Raw genomic sequence first — 22904 nt, forward strand, 5'->3', positions numbered from 1 at the left:
CATCCTTGTATTGCTAGTTTTGTTTACTACGACAGACTTTCCACTCTGATCAACATTGTGGTCTAATCCAAAGTAAGCAGCTACTCGGTGCAGGAGCATCCTATGGTACGATGTCATTGGGGGGAATTTTTTACGTGGAGACCTAGAGGTAGAAGAAAAACTGATTTAGTGTGTTGAAAAACAGCAGAGGTGATGATCTGATTTTGTTTTTTGCCAAATGTCAGGACTTACTCATTATTAACAATGAAATCTAAAATTTCTTGCTCCAATTTCAGCAGCATCATTCTGTCCCTGAAACAAAAGATGAACATTCTTATATGTGAAACATGACAGGGAAATAATTAAAATGTCTACAGATTTTGATTTATATAGCTGAAAAATTTTTTTCTCTCTCTCTATAGATTGTATATTGAGAATAATCACAAGATGGATGCTATAAAATTGACATGCTTCTAAAAAAGAGTGAAAGGTATTTTAAAAACTACTTTCTTATTGTGGAAATTTATACAATACACAATTGTAGGCAGTACTGTGATAAAATCTCAGTGTCCTTGTCAGGCAAACAAATCCAACTACTACCAGTATGTGGTCCATCTTAAAACACAGGTGCTTTATCTGCTACCTACCACTGTATTGGCACCTGCTCCGCAGGTGGATGGATGGTTAGAGCAGTTTAGTCTACTTCCTCATTCAACAGAGCCAAGAAGTGGGGGCAGGAGAATAGACACCTTGAGTTAGGCTCCTAAATGCTATCATGCTGAACCCCATTGCAACCGTATCTAAAGAACACGTGATACAAGTAGCAACAGGGAATCCGATGCCAGTGTGGAGCTAGAACGATGGAAGAGCAGTATAAATGACTAATTCACAAGGTAAGGGGTTTCCCACTTTATTTAGTAAAGCCTTCTTCCATTTATTTCTTTTAAAAAGACGTTGGGATTTTTCCACAATAACCAAATGAATTGACTCCTTTGCCATGTGATTACCTGCAATGTGCTCCAATACCCCACTGGGGTTGGGTCCCACTTAGTGTTCTTAGGCTGTAATAAAATTAATGGTACCACTCCCCAATGGGCCTTCTTGCCCACAGATCAAAAACATGGCTCAAGAGGGGTTTCCTTCGCTTACTGGAAATTCCGTGTGCATATGAAAAAAACCTAACTTAACAGAGCTCAATGCTTCAAGTAGCTCTACAGGTCATCCATTCTCTCCACCCTATCTGATAGGTGACGCGAATTTGGAAGTGGGGTTATTGCTCCCCTCTGAGTTAGACAGTACAGAGGAGACTCTTGGTAAACGTTAGGCTGTCTAAACTATATGGGGCTGAACCTTGAGTCTGATCCTCTCTGCAGTGCAAAACTGAGTCACCTCTCCTGACAACGCTTACTCACTCAACAAGTACTTGACCTTTACATTCTTACATGATTAACAACTAAGGAAGATATTATTTCAGCTTTCAAATTCAAAGCTGAAAACAGAATTATATTTTAACACAAACCCAAGCTATATCCAATTTTTTTTGCTCCTAAATATTCTTTATTGTTACCGATCTCAGTAAGTGGCACCACCCTTCCACATTTTCATCATAGTGGAAAACGTAAGGATTTTAGACTTATTATTACCTCTCTGATCCTGTTAATTAGCATCAGATGTTTTATCTATTGTCTGTCATAATTTTCCTTGTCTCTAAATGCATTCTAGTACCCTGATCCAAGCGACCAACTATACTAGTATTAGATGGTCTTCCACCTTCCCTGGTTCCCTCCCATGCCATTCTACCTGTAGCATCCCCATGACATTTTGAAAAGACACATATGATGACACGGCACTCCCTTGAGTCAATACTTATCAAGAGTTTCCCGCTGCCATTCTACTAGGATTGAACATCGATCTGCATTATCAGGGCCTATAAGGCAGGCGTGAGCTATCATCATTTACCTCGTTAGCCTCATTCCTTTCCCTTTACTCAAAAACTCTTTCCACTTCACTTATTTGTCAAACTCCCTCCTGTCTCTAGTTCCTGCAGTTTCCTGTACCTAGAACACTGATGAAGTGAAATTACTTGTTCTAGTCCTGGCCTTCCCTAGTCACAGTCCACAGCAGTGCAGAGAAATAAGGTGTAGAGGACTCTTAATTCATGGATTGCTTCATTGAGCTATTGCACTGGGTCTATAGAAGTGAGCATCTCAGAAGTAGAGGAAGGGAACCTGTAACCATCAAGAAAGAAGAGCCGCTGGAAGAGGGCATGGGAGCTCTCTGCCTGCAGTGGTGGAGGCAGCAGAGGCACCAGAAGTTGCAGCACTGAGAGATAGGCTTCCTGGCACAGCGGGGTGGCCTTTGGGCACTAATCAGCAATAAAGGAGTTTTGCAACTATTGGCCAAGCAGGGAAGAGGCCAAAGGGTCATGTGGTTGAGAGGCTGAGGCCTAGAGAGAAACATGGCTGTTGACATGGTTGAGAAAAAACACTGCAGTGGACAGAAAGTACCTTTAATGGCTTCTGATTCTGATATGTAACGATTAGCTTCCTTAATAAATCCAATGGTTTTGAGTTTTGCTCGTGAGCTCTGGTGGCCAAGGCAATGAATTATTGAAGCCAGCAGTGGAGTATCACGGGGGGATGGTTGGTGTTAGAACAGGATAAAGAAGGTTGGAGGGTAGAGGCATGACTGACCTCTACCATGAAGGACTCGTCCTTGTCGAAGTGGAGCTGGAGTCTCCTTCCCCCTGACGAAGCATGTAGTAGGGGGTCAGATGTGGTTCCCAGGGAATTTCAAAGAACCTCGATTAGCCTTCCTTTCTTAAAACTGGTTTCTCTTAAGTTTTCCTTCAACAGCATCCATCAAGATAATCATTGTACATTCATCTGGGCCACTTATATTTACAAGGGGGCTCGACAGCTAATAGGCTACAGATCTATATAGCAAGGAGTAAATTAACCACACAATTACATCCAAAAACATTTTAATATTCTTTTATATTTCCCCTGCTATGTTTTTTAAGTGAGGGGGAAGATGAAGAATTTTTACTTTGTAAGGTTTTCCCTCAAAAGGACTAATTTACTTAACTACTTCATTATTTTAAGATAAGCTTTTGGCCCATTTGTCTTTATATGATACAATTTTTAGTCACTTTACTGATAGATTTTATATACTGTGCTACTGTTCTTAAAAGACCTGTGGCAAGGAACTTAAAGTGATAAAAAGTAGTGAACAACAAATCGAATGTACAAATAATGAATGGAAAATAAGGCTCAGAAGGGCAGATGCAAAGCAAGATTTGTTCTCAGAATCAGAGGAAGATGCAGTTAATTAACTTGCCACAGTGGCAAAGGAATTTATTGTTGTAATTTCCCCACAGAAAATAGCCAAAGAGATTGCATTTTGGTTAATAAAAAATTTAGATTTCATGAAACAGTGCATTTAAATTGCTGTTTGACACAACAGTTTAAATATGCATGCAATAATCTTTGGGGCATGGACTGCTCCCATGAAGGAATCTCTGTTGTCTTTATGAAAGAAAAGATCATCTAAATATCTCACTAGCCACTGACCTTTAGTCTTTTTGCTTCCTGGAGATTGATGGAACAGAGAGGATTTTCTATTATTATCAGGACCACCTACCTACTCCTTAATATAAGCTCCTCTGCTTTTACTAGAACTTTTAAGAAAAATAATGCTGATAACTTTCCTCAGCAATTAGGATTTATACCTCCGGACCTTTAGTTACTATATCTTAGTTTCAGCTTTCAAATTTCTCTGTAATCAAGGTTAGATATTTTGGTCATTGTCTTAGGTAAAAATGAATCATCCTTTATAGGCTTCCAACTAATATGATCATGAAGAATTTAGTAGTTTAACATTTAGCACATCAATCAACAATTTAGTAGACACACTATTGAAACTCCAATCATTTAACACTTAAAATTAACCAATGCATGTTGTATATTATTAAAGTAATAATAAACACAAAAATCTCAATCAAGGTGATCAATAAATTATCCCTAAAGTAAAAATGAAAGCGTGGAAATCTTATATATCAGAACTAATTTTAAGAATTGCATGTGCATCTGGGTCTACCAGTGGTACCTTAAAAAAGCAAAGCCAAACAAACAAGAAAACAAAGCCCAATGCTTTCATCTGATCATCCCCTTTCTCAATGTCCCTCATAACTTCAGTCATAATGGAGAAAAATAAAATGACTTCAATATCACCTCTAATAAAAGTAATTTTGGAAGGTATTTCAAACACAGAATAAGTGCATGATGTTCCCCAGAGTAAAATCTATTCTTGTGATTAATTCATTGAGTTGCTCCCACTCATTAGTTACATAATACAGTTATCTGTATCATGCATATTTTTGGGGGTACATATCCAATTTCCACAAGTGGGTATAAAATGATGTAATCTACTTAAGGCCCCAATGTGGTAATTACTGCAGCTATTAGTGTGGTCTTTAAAATATTTTGGGAACTGACTGCAATAATCAACATATAAGCCTCCCCACCCCTCACTCCCCGGGGGGTGAGCCACAGAGACATGGGTGAAGGGAGACAGCGGACTGTGTAAGATATGAAAATGACAAGTTATAATATATCGGATTTCACAACAGTGGTATAGTGGCAGGTGTGGTGTGGTGGGAGGGGAAAAAGAGCTGATACCAAGGGCTCAAGCAGAAAGGAAATGTTTTGAAAATGATGATTGCAACTATGTAAAATGTATTTGATACAAATGATATATGGACAGTTATAAGAGCTGTAAGAGCCCCCAATAAAATGATTTATTAATAATATATATATATATATATCTTGCAAACAGATATCCTAGCTAATTCCCTATTTAGCATATGAAGTTAAGTTTATTGGCTGGACTTAGAACAAGATAAAAGAGTTGATGAGGTACAGAGACGTTTTTTAAATGCAGCTATCTAGAAAAAAAAGTTGACTGAATTTTACTTTCACTCAAAGTAAATCTGCCTAACTTTTAGAACTCTCTGGGCAAAATTTGTTCTTGAAAATTTTAGTGGATGAGAAATTCTGCACAGTGTACAAATTAGTTGTGTGTTTCATCAAGAGGATACTGATCCATTAATTGTGCAAATCTTATTTCTCACAAAATTTAACATTAACTACCACAGTGACATTAGTTTTAACTTATTCTTTCGCCACTATGTGAATTATCCACCTATATATTTATTCAAGTGAAAATACATACACAAATGATGGGTTGACATGTGGATGAATCTTGTAAACATTAAGCCAAATGACAGAAACCAGTCACAGTAGACCATATGGTGTGTATACCAATTGCTCAGAAAGGCAAAGTAGACTCATGGCTGTCTAGGCATGAGGTAAAATGCCCTGGGGGCACAGTGATAAAGCTCTTGCCTGCTAATATAAAAGTCAGAGATTCAAATCCACCAGCTGCTCTGTGCCACCAAGATGTGGTAGTCCATTTCTGGAAGACATACAACCACGAAAACCCTATAGGGATGGTTGAATTGTATTCTATTTGGGTTGATAAGTCAGCATAACTTGTTGGCAATGGAGTCTAATTAATTAATGAATTTTTAAAGGCTGATGTGGAGAGGAGAGGGAGGCATGGAGAAAGAAGTAATAAATGTACAGTTGGGAGTTTCTTTGCGAGGGACTGAAAATATTCTGAAACTGACTGTGGTGATGGTTACACACATGGTGACGATATTAAAACTCACTGAATTGTGCACTTTAAAAAAATGCATCTTCTATGAAAATAATCTCTAACTTACCAAGGGTTCATGAGGGAGGGTGGGCCGAGGAGGGAGGGGGAAGAAATGGGGGGCTGATATCAGGGGCTCAAGTGGGAAGAGAATGCTTTGAAAATGATGATGGCGGCATATGTACAAATGTGCTTGACACATTGGATGACTTGTGTCAATGGATCGTGGTAAAAGATGTAAGTGCCCCAATAAAGGTATTTAATAATACAGAAAAAAGAAGAAAACCACCTACCACGGTGGCAGCTAGAAGCTCCCCAGACACATCTGGGCAACTCTGATAAGACCTTGAATAACGTCAAAGAGCCAGTGAGACCGCCTATCAAAGACCCGGGTAGCAAGACAGAACTCAGAGAGCTAGGAACCAAGGAGGAGACATCAGCTGTTGCTCTCTCCAGCTCTACCCGGGTGAGGACATGGATGAAGGCGATGCCCAACGGGACTAAGGGCCAGTAACTGATACGATGTTGAATTAATCTTGTGTTACCCTTATAGCTAATGACTTAATTTTAAGATTGTTTGATATGTGTTTGAAGCGAATAAACCAAGCATTCAAAAATGTGGGAAAAAAACTGCATCTTCAAATATCTTAAAAGTTTTTGTATTTGAAAAACTGAGATCTGTACACAAAACAATATGCAATGCACAGAAAGGGATTTCTAGCCCTTTTTCTTTGGTATTTCTAGAAGGCAAATCCTACCTAGGGCAGGATGTTTTTCTCACACCTCACTTATTTTCGACCTTCCCACTTATGCCTGAAGAGTCACTGGGTTTTGGTTTCCATCGATATACCCCAAATGAAAATGGCTTGGTTAAAGTAGCTAAGGACACCCTCATTTTCCCTCTAGTGGAGTGTCTTTTGGTACTTTTCTTCCCAGTTCCCTTTGCTATTTTGCTTTTCCTGAACCATTTCCCCTCGGCTGCCTTATCGGACCATGCTTTAGTGGTTCTTCTGCTGTCCTCACAAACTCAAGTCTCCCCTTCCCTTCTACTGTTACACCGCCAGCTTTCACGGATTTCTATCCTGGTCACCAATCTCTCATCTTTGGCTGGCTCTCCATTGGCAGCTTCAAATCTACCAATGGCTTCTGGATCCGAAACTCCAGCCTGATGTTCCCTCGAGCACCTCCATCTACACTTCTTTAAAAGCACTCCAGGTAAGGCACAGTTTCAGTGTGCACTGAACCTGGTCTTCCAGCAGCGCTCCAGACTCATTTGGACAAAACAAAAACAAGCCCCCACATTTCTTTACCACCCAGGTTCGTACTATGCCAAGAAGAGCTGGGTGTGGCCCGTCTGTAGTGCCTCACCACAGCCCCTTGCTGACCACTCTCTAAGGTGACCTGCAGTAGGCCTTCCTACGAGGCCAACGCGTACAGCACGTCTTTTCTCACAGAACTGGGCTGCGGCACCACTCTCTCGGAAACGCCCTTCGCAGGCTTCTCTGTAGGGCGGAGTGCTATTCACAGCACTAGGAACTCAGCTCAGCAATTACCTCTCCAATAAGGTCTACCCAGAATCTCCGAAAGAGAGAATGGAACTCCATCTCGGCGTTGCCATGGCTCCTTGAAAGACTCATTTGCTAAAGATTCTCTGTCTTATGTTTATTTTTGTTTCTCTGGCACACAGTCGGTAAAGATGTTAGGATCTGGGACCAGGTCTTATTCATCTTTTTATCTAGAGTGTTTAGAAAAATGCTTGGTACATGATGGATGCTATAAAAATACCTGTCCAGCAGATCAAAGATGCTATCTTTCTGTTGGAACCACCAAGGAAAAAACTTGAAAGGGAGAAAGAATCAAAGTTGTACAGTGTTGCCTAACTTCCCCCTCATCTATGCCTTTGGCATCTGTTATAAGGATATCACTATTTATCTCGGAGGTTCTTCCTTTGGAGTTTAAGCTAAATTATGAAATAGAGTAAATTATGGATGAAAACCAAAGCAATACTGAGACAAGATTACACATGGGCTAAGCTTCCCTGAGGCCGAGAATGAAACATGCTACCTTCCATGCGCATATACCTACAGACTTGGTTTCATTCTACTTCAGTGCATGGCCAACAGCAAGATACATACTAACTGGAAGCCAAGCTCCAGTCTTAGTCTTTAGCCCCAGGAAAGTACTTGTGGGAGATTTTGTGAGTCTTTGTGTGGACAAAATGTCTCACAGAAGCCCAGGACCTGCCAAAATATCTAAAAACTTCTTGTCAAGGACCCAGACCAAACGACAAATGTCACAATTAGTTTGAAGTACTAGCTCAGACAGACACTTTAAAAATCTAAGTAAAAAATGTATGAACTCAGGAAGAACGGACAAAATTTTTGCATGAACTAAATTAAGACCTCTATAAAAATTAATGCAAAAAAAATGAGCCATCTTAAAAGAAAAAAATTAATGCATGACGTTCTTGTATGGTGGAATGCCTTATAAGGACGCATACACCAGGGAGCTTCAACAAATTCATGAATAAAACCATTAACTTTTAATTCCATTTAACCATGAACTTTTTGAAGTACCTTTATACATACATAAAGAACACACCCCCCTTTCTTCATGATTGATATTGATCTCAAAGAGCTTAAACACCTTTGTGATTCTGTATTTCCCATAGTTCCTAGAGAGACTATGATTTAGTTTTATTTACAACATGGTGACATGCATAACAAACAAAACAAAACAAATCCCCAACTTATACATGTGCATTAAGTATACCACAACTAAGTAGCCTTAAGAAACTAAAATGCTTCTGGTGCACTTCAAGTATTTGCAATCTTATTACTAATACTCTAATTCAGTAATTTAAAAAGACATAACAAAATCATGGTACTCTACAAATATGATTTTTACCTGGGATTGTTTTTTAATGTATTTACTAAAAATTCATGTAGATCTATGCCAGTAGAATCAGTGTATTCTTGACTGGAATCTAAAAAACAACACAAAAAGCCAGTATAAACAAATCCCTTTCCTTTCACATACGATGGGTGTCTTACATAAACGAGATGCCCCACACTGCAAACAAGAACGATCAGGGATGAGCAGGGCGTTGATGATGGACGCAGAGGACCACACTTCTCTCCCTCTCAGTAGGATGCACCAATGCGTGTACGCAGCGAGCTGCATGTGCGCGCACGTTAACTGAAGTCCCTCACCCCACATGCAAGCCCAGCTTTCTCAATTCTTACAACTTCTTAAATATTCATCCTACTGCATGTGCAAAGATGTCTCCTTAAGTGAAAATTTCCAAAGACTTCAATAATTATTCACTTTTGGCAAATCGAGACATTTCAGATATAAGTGGAGGCAAGAATTCGGAGGTAGATTAAACATTTTAGTTCTGAAAGAACTATATATTTAGATTTTTATCAGTTGTATTACAGAAGGCTTGCTTTCAAAAGATATATTTTCTTCCAAATACCTGTTTATTTGTTCCCATTAAAGCACAATATACTTAAGCTCTCTATGCTACTGATCAACTGGGTTTATGAATTTTAAAAGCATTTTAAAAAGTAGTTATGTCTGAGGCTGAGCGATGGTGAAGAAGCTTCAAAAATTAGTATCAAAGATAAACATCCTGAGCTTCTAAGAATATACTTATTGGACACTGATTATCTTGGCACCAGCTTTCTTTGACTGATAAGGAATTAAAGAGTAATATTTCTAGTAAGGAACCTAAGTGGTGCTACCTGGTTTGCAATTGGCTATTAGCTGAATTCAATTATGTACCCAGCAACTTTGGGAAAGAAAAGACCCGATGAAGCATTTTCTTAAGGATCACAGACAAGTAAACCTGCATCAACTCAACTCGGTAACACATGGGGTTGCTAACAAGGACAACAACAGACACTTTTAGGGGGTTGACAAATCCTAGTGATGACAGCATGTCAATATGAAACAGATCAGTAAGAGATCAAGACTTACTTTCCTCAGCAATTCTGGTATGTAATGCCTTTTTTTTTTTAATGAAGCATTTCATTGCTGTTCAGAGCTGTGTTAGGGCATTTTGTCTAGATGATTACTTATCAATCATCTCTTCAGTCTACTCTGCCATTTTTAATATAGCTGTACGACATGTAATGAATTATTCAAGGAGCAAAGATTGAAATGATCACAAGTGAATCTAGAATTGTACTTCTGAAACACAGAAATAAAGTGCAAACCTCTTGATAACATTTTTCTGGGCAACTTATCACTGGCTTTTTCTTTTTCCGCTTCATCTTTTGAGGGCTTCTCCTCTTTTTCAAATGATTGTGTTAAGTGGATCTGGATTTTCTCCTGTTGACAAGAAAAATCCGTTAGTCAGTGAAGAGGTAAAGGGATGCACACATTATCGCAGATTCATGTTGTTCAAGTAACACAAGTATGCAGAGGAAGAAGAGGGATACAATGAGATCTCACCCAGATAATTTCTTTCAATTAGGACATAACTTAAGCAATATCTCACTGCTCGTTTCAATGTTAAAACTGATGTTTTCAGTTGAACCTACCATCTCAGACTTCCTTGAGAGGAAAGACATGTCTTCTGTAACAGCTTAAATGTATCTGCTTGTCACGCCCTGCAGGACCCGAACCAACACCGCACAGACTTTCTGTGCTGGAGATGGCACCGCCCCGCAGAAGCATCACCACCACCACCACCCATCACACAGTAACAGAAACACGAGTGTCAGGTTAACGAGCGAAAGTGCTTTTGAGTCTCTATCGTATTTCTCCATGACTTTTCCAGATAAAACGCTAAGCACAAACAATTCCAAAGACAAACATGCCTGATGTTGCTTCCTACTTGATGTTGACATGCCAGAGTTGCTCCTTCAGTTGTTTTAAGAGAGATCTCAAACAAGACGGCTTCCTTCCGGATTCACGATGTTTAATGATAAAGTAAGCTCAATTCTATAAATTGAACATGAGAACTACTCCTGAAGTTTACTTATTATTCAAATGCCATTAAACGTCATTTCAGATCCCCCTATCCTCAAATTAGTGGAAATGGATTCATAAAGTCCGATAGGGAAATACCTGTGCAACTCTATTTAGACTCTGATACTGGAAGCTAGAATAGCCAGACCATTTTTACTACCGGTACACGTGCAGTGTATTTTTAGACTACATCACACTGATGTTCTCCAATGATCAAAAGCAATCCATCAGACAATTACTTAGTTTTTTTGGGTGGTCGGTGGGGTGGGGAAAGGGGGAAGGGGCGGGGCACAAACCAGAATCAAAGGGGATGTCAACGCCAGGACTCTCAAGCTTATAGATAGCAGAATTTCACTAGACATTTTCCCCCCTAAATAGTTCTTTGAAAAAATGATTTTTTGGGCAGAATTTCAAATAATTGCCCCCCTGCTACCAGCTATTTTCATCCTGCTTTCCATTCCCTCAGCTAAAAGTGTGCTCAGCATATAAGGCAAGAACCCATTTTTGTCATTCTTTTCCAAACCATAAAGGGGATTTCAAAAGAAGGGAGGGATCCCAGAAATACCTTTCATGGGTTAGACTATTTAGATGCTTTCCTGACATGTGGCTTATATTCCCGTTGCTCAAAGACAATTCTTTGGCACCCAGCTGGGGAGAGGGTCATGTCATCTCTTTGACCTTACTTTTAGGCACTTCTGATGACTACTTCATGTCTTCAAGCCCACACTCACCCCTTTTTCTATTAAAAGTGGCATACATTTAAATTGAGATACTCATCTGTGCTCCATGCGCTTTCCAAGGGTGTAATGTTTATGGCAGCAGACTTCTGCATCTCTCTCCTGCAGACAGGCAGCTAGGCCTGAACTAAGGACCTTTGTGTTCACAGACAAGTGCTTTAACTGCTGTGCCACCACAGGCCCCTTCTCTATCTTGTTCAGGTCAACTGTTTTTCAAAGACTCTGTGGGCCTTGTTTTCAGGAGTGAGAAATGCAGAGTTTCAGTGTCTGCATCCTGAGACGGTGCTCTCCTGGGCTGGGTGGAGAGCAGTGCTCCACAGGAGGCTGCGATTCTTTCCCTCTTCACTCTGTCATGAGCTCACGTCCCTCTCACAAGCTCTTGTAGGACACAAGCCACATCTCTCTTTTAATTGCCTTTCACCCTCTTGAGTAATGAGTTTTAGTCCATATTAATTCCTCAAAAAGCAGATTCTGAAACAGACAAATTAGTTGGAAAGGGTCTCTACCCTAAAGGATTAGATACCAGTCCGTTTCATGAGAAACAGTTTATTTTCCTGCTTCCTATTGAGGTGTCATCTAATGAACTCAAGTCTTCAGAAAAGCTTTTCTACTAAAACGATTATCCTTTGTTCTGAGGCATAAAATAGGTTATTATACAAAAACTGTGGTCTCGAAGAAAAACTCTCTGAAAGAGTATTGGGTGGAAGAGAATTCTATCCTAAAAGCTTATTAATTAATTAACTAACCATAGAGCTCAACTCCTAGACTGCAAACACAATTACCACCACTGGTCAGTAGCACACACATTTATAAAACACAACTTACACTCCTGATGGCGTCGGAGCATTTGTTCTCATCCAAGTGCCCACTTGCCACATTCGTGTAGCGCCTTAGGAATGAATGCCCAGGCAACACGCTTTCAGGTAACATACAAAACACTGCATAAAATTAAACATCGTGCTGCAGTTTTCTTATAAAAGGACGCACACTTTTATGGCATAAACAACCTTAAGAGCCTTCTCCTTTACTCAGTTTTCCTGATCAAAATACGATTTTATAAGGATAAGGCAGTGGAGCGTTTTTGGCCCACAAAACAAACAAACAAACAAACAAACAAAACCCCTTGAAATTTCAAAACACACTGCCTTATTCAGGTTTATCAAAAAACCAATGCTACCGAATTTTTCTTACAGTGTATCATAATTCTCCAGCCTCATCCACAATCATGCAAAGGTTGAAGGCAAGCATGTGGAAACATCCCCCAGGCAATAGTAGTTGTGCATCAGCTCCAATTCGATTTCTGCTTTTTGCCACTGAAGGTCCAGTAACGTTAAAACATGTTTTTATAGAATAAGTACACATGGAAATTGTACATACATTGTATATACAAGTACAGATATATATTAAATGGGCATTGTAGATCTACATGGCCACCATACAGCTACATAGGTCAATATTTCAGGGGGAGGGGGAGGGAATCGGAAATAAATTTTGAACTGTATGTTTCTGGTACTGGAAGAAATGTAAAAGGAAATAGGTATTTTGGTAATCTATTTTAAAACTTTGTCTGCTTGCATTTTGGAAATAACAACTACCATAAATCTGTGATCAGCACCTTGAGGATCTACAGCAGGCTTCTAAAAGAGTTAAGGCATAATAGTTTTCGCCTGAATCACCAAGACTATAATCAACACTAAACCCAACCCAACCCCCTGCCATGGAGTCGATGAGAACTCATAGTAACACAACAGGACAAAGAACTGCTCCCTACAGCTTCTGAAGCCATCCATTTTTCCGAAAATAGCACGCCTCATCCCCAGTCAGCTGCTCAGTTAGCAGGCCAAAGCTTAACCCACTGCACTACCAGGGTGCCTTTGACGGGGGGGGGGGGGGAATGTTGTACAACAAGTCCTAGCCTCTTCCACGCTCTCCTATTGACAATTATGCCTTATTAAGTCAGTCATAAAGATGCCTCCAATTTTCATAAAGTAAGCCATTGGACAGCAAAGGTATGATAGTTTCAATAAATCTTGGAGGTGGTGGGCAGGGGCATTATATTTATGTATACAATATTTAGATGTGGTATGGGACAAAGATCAAGCCATGGCAGAGGGTTTTTTTTTAAATCACTTTATTGGGGGCTCATACAACCCCTACCACAACCCACACATACAACCATTGTGTCAAGCACATTTGTACATTTGTTGCCATCATCATTCTCAAAACATTTGCTTTCTACTTGAGCCCTTCGTATCAGCTCATTTTTCCCCTCCCTCATGAACCCATGACAATTTATAAATCATTATTATTTTGTCACATCTTACACTGTCAGAAGTCTTCCTTTACCCACTTTTCTGTTGTCCATCCCCCAGGAAGGGGTTATATGGAGACCCTTATAATCGGTTCCCCCTCTCTACCCCACTCTCCTGGTATCACCACTGTTACCAGTGGTCCTGAACTGTTCATCTGCCCTGGATTCCCTGTGTTTCCAGGTCCTATCTGTACCAGTCCACATCCTCTGGTCCAGCCGGATTTGTAAGGTAGAATTGGGATCATGATAGTGGGGGAAGGAAAGCATTAAGAAATAAGAGGAAAGTTGTATGTTTCATCTGCTCCCCACGACCCTTCTGTAAGGGGATGTCCATTTGTCTACAGATGGGCTTTGGATCCCCACTCTGCACTGCCCCTCATTCTCAATGATATGATTTTTATGTTCTTTGATGCCCGATGCTTGATACCTGATCTCTTCGACACCTTGTGATCACACAGGCTGGTGTGCTTCTTCCATGTGGGCTTTGTTGTTTCTCAGCTAGATGGCCGCTTGTTCACCTTTAAACCTTTAAGACCCCAGATGCTATATCTTTTGATATGCGGGCACCATCAGCTTTCTTCACATTTGCTTATGCACCCGCTTTGTTGAAGGTGAGCATCGTGGAACAAGGCATTCTTGCATTGAGGGAGTACTTGAGCGGAGGCCCAATGTCCATCTCAGAACAGAGTTTTAACAGAAAAGTTAAATATGTAGAGGTACATTACTTAAAAGATGACAACAAGGCAAACTAAACTGTTTGCGTGAGTCTCTCAGTTGTTCTAAATTTTACAACATGAGACAGAGAGGAGTTAGCTGTGTAAGAAACAGATTCCTAAGTTAAAACTAAAAGAACAAACTACACCACAATTTCATTCTCAGGTATTACTTTAATATTGAGTACCTTTTCAATAGTAACTTGTAATTATTTTGAAGTCACACTGTCAGTGAGTTACATGAGTCCTCGATTTTTCCAGAAGAGAACGTATTGTTCAAAGCCTTAGACAAAATGCAGCAACGGTTTTTGAACGTTTCCCGTGTTTCTCGCGATGGCATGTACTATCAGTTTTCACTCAGTAAAGACAAAAACAACACACAATCACACATACATACACCTTTGACTGAACCTAGTTGAGAAATAAGTTTTCAGGAAACAGGTTATTCCACCATGTCTTTAAATAACATTAAAAAAAAATCTTCTTTTATTTTGCCTTTATTTTATTTCTTTACCTGGTTTTCCTGGGATATCTCTGTTGCAGGCTGTGGTGGAGACTCTTCACATACTGCAAGGCTCCGAACTAGCTTTAACTTTGAGCTTGACTAAAGAGAAGTATTTAAAATTAACACTATATTTCACAAATCTAGGGCACATCCAAAAGCCTCTAGAGAGGTTCTTAATGAAAAAGCTCTTGCCACATAGAAAAGTGGGTGAGATGTGCAAGTTCAAGATAACATCCAACATCACTGAAGCCCTTTGTTAAGGGGCAAAACAAACACTTGCAGTTTTGCAAATTAAGGCAACAGTACGAATGGGAATAATTCTGATTTCCAAACCCAAGGAATGATGAAAGAGCACTTTTCTCTATAGATAACGACCGTCAAAGGTACGAAAGCAATGCACAAAAGCAACTATGCAAGACAAAAACCCCAAACAAAACAAAATAAGCTTTCTGCCCCAAATGAAATAGGACAAAACTAAAGCGAATGCAGTGCCATATGAGAACACGGATTCCGCGAGCATGAAGGAAGACCCTTGGCATGCCAGCACACCAAGACATTTACTATACCTTCGACCTTTTTCCTGTCTGTCCAAATGACTGCAATGGCCGCTGAATACACAAGGAAAATGTATATTAAATTTTATACCGAAACAGAGAATATGTGTCTTAATGTATACACCTAAGCCACGGAGATACTGACTTGGCATAGAATACAGAAGGATAGAAATCAACATGGACTTCAGTATAAGGGCATGTGTGCCTCCCATAAGCATATGTCAACCAATGGCCACGATTCCTGTGGGAATTGAGCTAAATGGAATGTCCCCTGTAACTTTTGAGACAGTAGCACAGTAAAATATACTTGCTCCGTTTTTATAACACACTAGGTTAAGCCAATCTTACGACTAAAACTTAAAACAGCTGAGGAATTTTAAGTAGAAGGACTGAGAAATTTCTACACTCTGTACACAGAATTTTGTACATACTGAGTCTATTTGACCTCCACCACCAGGTAGTTCATCATTGTGGGAATCCGGTACACCAGGTCTTGGGTACGGCAGTGAAGCAGCAATGACAAAAATGTCAGTGGACCACTATGAATGTGTAACACGGACAGGTCACCAGTCCTATGATTGGGAGCCCGCAGAGATCTATTGGCCCTAGACAGTGATACCAGGATATGGCTACAGAAAACCCTGAAACGTCTGTGAATCGGAGCCAGATAGGCTGTTCATCACTATATCCTGGCGCCTCCCATCCCCTACTAATCCCACTCTCCAAACCCTGAACAGTGCAAGGTATCTATCGTTTATACTCATTACAATCAGGGAGCCAATTCAGTACCAAATAAACACAGAGACATTAGAACCTATGCTAGTATACTTCACTTAAGGATAAAAAAGTGCCATCATTTTATTCCAACATACCCCGAACGTCTTCTTCATAGTGCCAACAGACACAAGTGACTTGCCCAACATTTCGAGTTCAAAATTCCTGAAGGACAAGAAGCATTATATTCTTGGGATTTTGACCCTGCACTACCTGAACTTACCAGAGGTGGGGGGAGGGGGAGGGGGTGGAGACCAAACACACACCAAAAAAACCCCAAGAAACGTGGCTTTCCATTTCTTATACAGAAGAAAATGGTGTGTGTGCGGGTGATAACAGGACTGTGTATGGCATGCTAGTACTGTCTTCTCTCTCTACTCATCCTAATTTGTTCAAAAGATTAGCAACTGTCTGTAAATAATTTGTCTAAAAATAGAGATAAAAGAAATGATGCATCAAGGGCTCAGGACTTAGAAGGAAATAAATGTGGAATAAAGCAGCACATGACTACGTGAGCCCAAGGAGAAGGAATCTGTGGCTTACTCTCATCTTTTGCTTAAATGTCTTACAATTCTAGGTATCTATGACATAAGACGTTAAAAGAGAGGATTAAAGCAACAGGATTAGTATGCAAAAGAGTTGGATTTAAATGTTTGGTTTTGCTTTGCATTAGCAGGTGACCCGGGCCACATTAGTTCAGTGTCCTTTTATCTGTATACCACTTCATACTATTTACACTAATCCACAAGTTTCTTTAAGAGATTCAAGGTACCAGTACGTTTTGCACATTTGGAAGCATTATATAAATAAAATAGATTATCAGGCAACGACTCTAGATGCCAGAAGAGTGGTATGGGTTACTAGTAATGACTTATAATAAGTTTCTTACTTAATAGTTTAGGTCCTTAAATAATTTTTTAAGTCTCTACGTTGGGGATGATACATGCTGTCCCAATAATGCTTTTGAATATTCAAAAAGCCTATGTGTGTACTATCTCAGTTTAAATTGATAAGGAATTTGTAAAGTTTAAGACACAGAAGTGTAATTTCATTTGACTACATTTAATTAATATTTTCTGAGTCCCTGCTACACACCAGACACTGTGCCAGGCACTAGGCTATAAAGAGACATTTCTTGGTCTCCAGGGTCCAAGGGTGCAGGATCAATGGCACTTAATGGCCTAACAGGATCCGGAGCGTTCAGTGCTCTTTACACCCCCATTGTTGTTGAGTGGGTTCTGACTCCGGAGAATCCTAAGGAGAGTAGAATTGCTCCCTAGGGTTTCCAAATTTGTTAAAGTCGTTCCAGAAGTGGATTGATTCCTTTCCCTCTCAGAGTGGCCACTGGGTTTGATTTGCCAACCTTGTGGGCCCAGTGCTTAATTCGTGGTGCCAACAGGGCTCCTTGCACTTTGCATTACACTTACAAAAAGCTACGTATGGTAAGCAAAGTCCTAAGATGGAATCATAAGACTGCTATCGCCTGGTTATTTAAGAAAATAAATACAAATCTAGATAATTCTGTGAGGGGAGGTTACTGCTGCAATTTAAACCTCACAGCAGTTGATCATTGAACGGAGGTTATCTGAGTGGACCAGAACTAATCAGGTAAGGCCTTGAGAAAGAGCACTTCCTCTGGTTAGAAGCCGAAGGGCAAGCCAGAGAGATTCAAAGTACCAGCACTCAGTATGTTACTGGTGGCTTTGAGGCTGGAGGGACCAGAGAGGAAATGTCTGTAAGCTCTGGTTTCAGGGAATGGCTCATGCAGGACAGTCAGCAAGCAGTAATGCCTCTGACCTACTGCTGCAAGGAATTGAGTTTTGCTTACAACCAGTAGGAGTCCAGAAGATCATTTCCCCACAGTCACTAGGTGGGGACCCAACCCTCCAGCCACCTTGTTTTTAGCTTTATGAACCCTTACGTAGATAACCCAGCGGGGAGCAACAGACCTGCTGATACACAGAACTGTGAGCTGTCAAATGGGTGTCATTTCAACCCCCAAAATTCATGGTCCTTGGTTACTACGCAGGTAGCCTATAATGCATTACATGATACATAATGGTAGAAAATCTGTCACACAATCACACACACACGTACATAACAACAAGAAAGCAGAGAACGTGAATTCTTATTATTAAAAGTCGTATTTCTTATTTTTGGTTGCCCTATTTAGCTTTAAGAAGATATTCTCATAATCTCAGATATACTTACTTGAAAGATTATCATCTAGAGCATAGTTTTCACCTTTAACGGAACTTCATTGCTGCAGTAAAAATTAAGCAGCTTGCTTAACAGACCTTTACTGACTGAGAGATATACTCATTAAATGTAAATTTAGAAGGTGTAGGGTCAAAGTCACCAATTTATTGTTTGCATTGTTTGACACAGTATTGTCAAAATTGAGGTATAATGCAGTAAAACAAACTCAGAAATTTTAATAAGATTTTATAAAATAGTAGAGATTTTGTTTTCTAGTGTTTCTTTACTACCATAAAGCCTTTTGGGGCTGACATTTTCAGTAATTGTCTTTGTCTATCTTTGTCCTGCTAAGGATGCTTGAGTTTTGCTTAAAGGTTCTTTAATGCACAGAGGAAAAAAAATAAAGTACTGAAATGATTAATCATGAGATAGTGGCTTCTATGGATTTCTAAGAAAGAACAATTATCTTCTTGCCTTATAGTGTGTATTAAAAAAATAACTGTCAACTTAATCTCTCAAGAAGTACTTATACCTATGGAAAAAGTTCATTTTTCATTTAAAATTGATAATTATTATGAGAAAAATAAAGTGTAGTAGTTTGAGACATTTCAACTAATGTTTCTAATATGCCCTACAGAGCCTAACAGGCTTACTAGCAATTATTTGGGAAAAGATAGTAAAGCTGTTAGAAGACTAGCTAAAGGTCAAAAGCAAAACAAAGCTTCCAAATTCACTACCATCAAGTGGATTCTGACTCAAAGCGGACCCTTTAAGACAGGGTAGAACTGCCCCTGTGGGTTTCCGAGGGTGGACTCTTTAGGGGCAGAGAAAGCCGTATCTTTTTCCTGGGAGCATGATGGTATTTTCAAACTACTGACCTTGCAGTTAGCAGGCCAACATATAACCTCTACGCCACTAGTGCTCCTCACCTAAAGGTCAAAAGCAGTAAAAAAAACATAGGTCAGGCTGCTAATTTCCATCAAAACAGCAAGAGACAACACAATTTCTACGTTAGGAAAGCTGGCTTTTAAAAATAAATCAATTAACAAGCTAACCCCAATCAGTAATTTGTTTGCACCATTTTACCCTTTGGGCTATAGAGCAGAGAGCTACACATCTAAGAGCCCGAGTCTTGGACCCAAAGGAAGAGCCTGTGAACACTTACATACGCTCTTGAAGACTGCAGTTACGCCTTATGTTAAATGAAAATAAATGACTTCCTCCTACTGACGGAAATGATGAGAAATAAAAAATGGCATGTAAAAAGCTTTCTGAGATCTCTAAAATGTGAATCACTTCTTTATGATTACTAGGAAGAAATTATTTTGCATGACGATAAGGGGGTAAATCTGAGAAGCCACAGGATGGTGCTGTCAATAAGGACGACACAGATTATAGAAGGGTAAAAGTCAAGAAGCATCGCCACTGGGGTTCCAGCTCACACACGTACAGGCTTATCCCAAACAAGTGGGACATGTGAAGACATGCCTCTGGGATCCGGAACACACTTGTCTGTGCCTTCCAAAGAGAGAGAGTCAGAGTGCCTTCTGAGGGCATCCCTTTGGTCAGTTAAACTCAAGGCAGAATGGTCAGCTCCGAGGATTATGGCAACTGCTTCAAGGACATGGGACAACCGTGACGGCTTATGAAAGAAGTTTGAAGAGAAATGAAAACTACATTGGTTTAAAAAAGCGATATACTTGCCCTGAGTTTGGGTGAAAAACTTATAGAATTGGCTTGCTTTCTTGTCCTTTAGCTTGTCTCTAACCCAAATAAATGCACTGAAACTACCGGTAATTTTAAAGATATAAAAAGTAACATCCTCACCTTGATTACTGTATAACTTACTACAGAAATTGAGACTATGCCACATACCCATTTAAAATGATTCTTGGTGTGGAAATACAGAATCCTGGTAATAAACCACATCAATACTCGACATAACTGGATTTAGATGTGAAATGTCGAGAAAATTTTGCATCAGAGCTAGAACAAAACATCGGAATCTGACCCGACGCATGTGATTTTGTAAACAAAAGCAGTTTGTGTTTCGGTCACTCGGAGTTAGTTGGTGGTAATACGTGTGGTTTAAACCTTTTGTGGCTGTGTTCCAAACGTTTTGCTATAATTTATTTTTTGTGGATTTTTGTACTGTTTAGATAAAAACCATGGGTCTAAGAGTTTTTTGAAAAGATTCATTATGATAAGGAACTGGTTAACCGTGTTGTCAATACTGTTGATGACTTAGTAAACCCTTTTAGACAAACAGTTAAGGAAATACCAACAGCAGAACACAGTAGACATTTTTGTTTGTTTGTTTGTTTAGAGAAAGCCAGTCAGGTCCTAGTGAAAAAAGACAAAGAAGGGGGAAAAAAAACCCAAACTCCTGAAAAGCAGCTACCGGTTGACTTTGTGGGAGTCCCCCTTCCAAACAATGACTCTCTCCACACCTGTGTCCACAGATCTGGATCCTCATCAATCTCACGCTATGGGCCATACTGTAGTTGGTAAAAACTTTTTAAATGTTGTGTTTCTTATTTAAATTATATTATTTAACTCTGAACTTATTTACTTTGAAGTTTCTGTGTAGTATTTTATATAAAAAGGCAAGGTTAGGATAAAAACTTGGTGGTCAAGAATGGATTAATCGTTTTCAGTTATTTCTTATGGGAAAAAATTGATTCAGAACTCAACTGCATTGCATCTTGACATTCCTTCTAGAATGAATTAGCACCAAGGTCCAGGGTTCCACTGTAACCAATATCTCTGTATCAGGTGCTTTCCATGCACTTAGAGGCACACAGGCTACTGGATAACAATGGCCATCCTATTTAATAAGTAGTTTGGGAGAGACCATTGTTTGGACTAGGCTAAAATTTGTGCATACATGTATACACACCAATAACTCTGCATGAAGCATTTATCAGGTATAAAGATTGACTGAAAAACGGTAAAGGTGAGTTTGAACTTCTAATTCGTAAACAGATTCTTTAATAGAATCCTTGATTTTACTTTTGAAATCAAAGACTGAAGAACAACAATCAATACAAGTATAGCCCAAATGTAATCTAAAATGTCAATCTCAAATCAAAGTTCAATCATAAAAATAAATAAATAAAACAAAACGTCCATCTCTGAGGGAAATAACAAACTAAAAGCCAACTCTGAGCCATGCCATCGATTCTGACTGATGGAGATCTCTGAGGAAAAGTGGACAAACCAAACCAAACAGTTGCCCCTACTTTCAGAGGCCACAGGTCAGGAGTAATAGTAGTCTGACAACAAAAGTCTTTTTCCTGAACTCGGAAAACCTGACACCACCGCACAAGCTCACTCTTCCAGACATGTTAAGATGACAGACAGTCTAAACTGTACCTCCAGAGTCTCAACTGGCACAGTGTGCGGCAGAAGGGACGTTCCTGAACAAACACCCTAGCACAGTTCACAGTCTTCTGGGTCGGAAAAGAACACTCCAGACAGCTTTGTTGCAATTAGGTGGGCAGGCTTACGTTTCACATGGACCAACGTAGATTACTTTAATTAGCTTTTAAGTACTTTAGAGAAAAAAATCTGATTGCCAAGAGCTTCATTTGGAAGGCTTTATGAAAGGGAACACTTCAAAACAAAGAGCTGAATAAGAACCAAGGAGCGTTTTGAACACTACAGAGAAGCACATCAAGCGAACTACTAGAAGTAAAGTGTCCTCATCTCTATTTGGAACCTGCCCCTCATTCACATAGGTGATATACTTCTTCATTTAAAATGTGCCATTTCTAAATGAAATACTAATGGGAGAGTTAAAAAAGGGCGGGGGAGCGGTGCCTTGAAATTGGACAAAATGTTTCCTTGGGAAGGTAAACACTGCTCTTATCCTAAGTCACTTTATTATTAATAATTTTTTAAATTGGGTGAATGGTTATAAAGCAGATGGGTTTTCTATTCGGCAATTCATACACTTTGTTTCATCTCATTGCTTGCAACCCCCATGCTGGAATACAAGTTATCCAATTTTGCCAGTGTTTGCTGTTCTGTTCCTTCTCCATTTCTAAGCCTCCTGGATCTCTGTCCTTGGGTAACTGCTGCCCCTCTGACCTCACACGCCTGAGAATTCCAGGGTGTGAGCACTTCCCAGGTGATACTATTCCTCTTAGCGGTCCAGCTACTGGTGAGCTAACAGTTGAGCCAGATCTGGAGGATGACTGAGGCAGGGGCTCCCGTCTTTATCTGATCAGTAAGCCTTTTATGATTTGTTTCACATTGTCCTCCCATTCAATCTGGGACCTCCTAAGATAATTTCTTTGTGAGCAGTTGGTAGTGGTAGTTGGGCATCACCTAATTCTTCTAGTCTCAGGGTCACGGAGACTGACATGCGTGTGAATCACCGAAGAACCAGGATCTTCTTTACTAGCAGCCGACTTTTACACTGAATTAAGGAAAAAC

At 39.7% G+C, this 22904-nt stretch overlaps 1 protein-coding gene across 10 annotated transcripts in view; it reads right to left on the reverse strand.

Annotated features, from left to right (window-relative positions):
- R3HDM1 (R3H domain containing 1) overlaps positions 1–22904 on the reverse strand; it is a 197251-nt gene that overhangs the window by 85153 nt on the left and 89194 nt on the right. For 6 of the 10 annotated variants that reach the window (XM_075530044.1, XM_075530049.1, XM_075530047.1 and 3 more), the window contains exons 3-8: positions 15504–15545; positions 14947–15036; positions 9915–10029; positions 8602–8680; positions 232–291; positions 2–142 (exon numbers count right to left, since the gene is read on the reverse strand). In XM_075530044.1, coding sequence (XP_075386159.1) covers positions 2–142; positions 232–291; positions 8602–8680; positions 9915–10029; positions 14947–15036; positions 15504–15545 — 527 coding nt within the window. The remainder of the gene's footprint in view (position 1; positions 143–231; positions 292–8601; positions 8681–9914; positions 10030–14946; positions 15037–15503; positions 15546–22904) is intronic. The other 4 variants (XM_075530050.1, XM_075530051.1, XM_075530048.1 and 1 more) reach the window with 2 other exon arrangements.

This window comes from Tenrec ecaudatus, chromosome 13 (genome assembly GCF_050624435.1).
Source record: "Tenrec ecaudatus isolate mTenEca1 chromosome 13, mTenEca1.hap1, whole genome shotgun sequence".
NCBI lineage: Eukaryota > Metazoa > Chordata > Mammalia > Afrosoricida > Tenrecidae > Tenrec > Tenrec ecaudatus.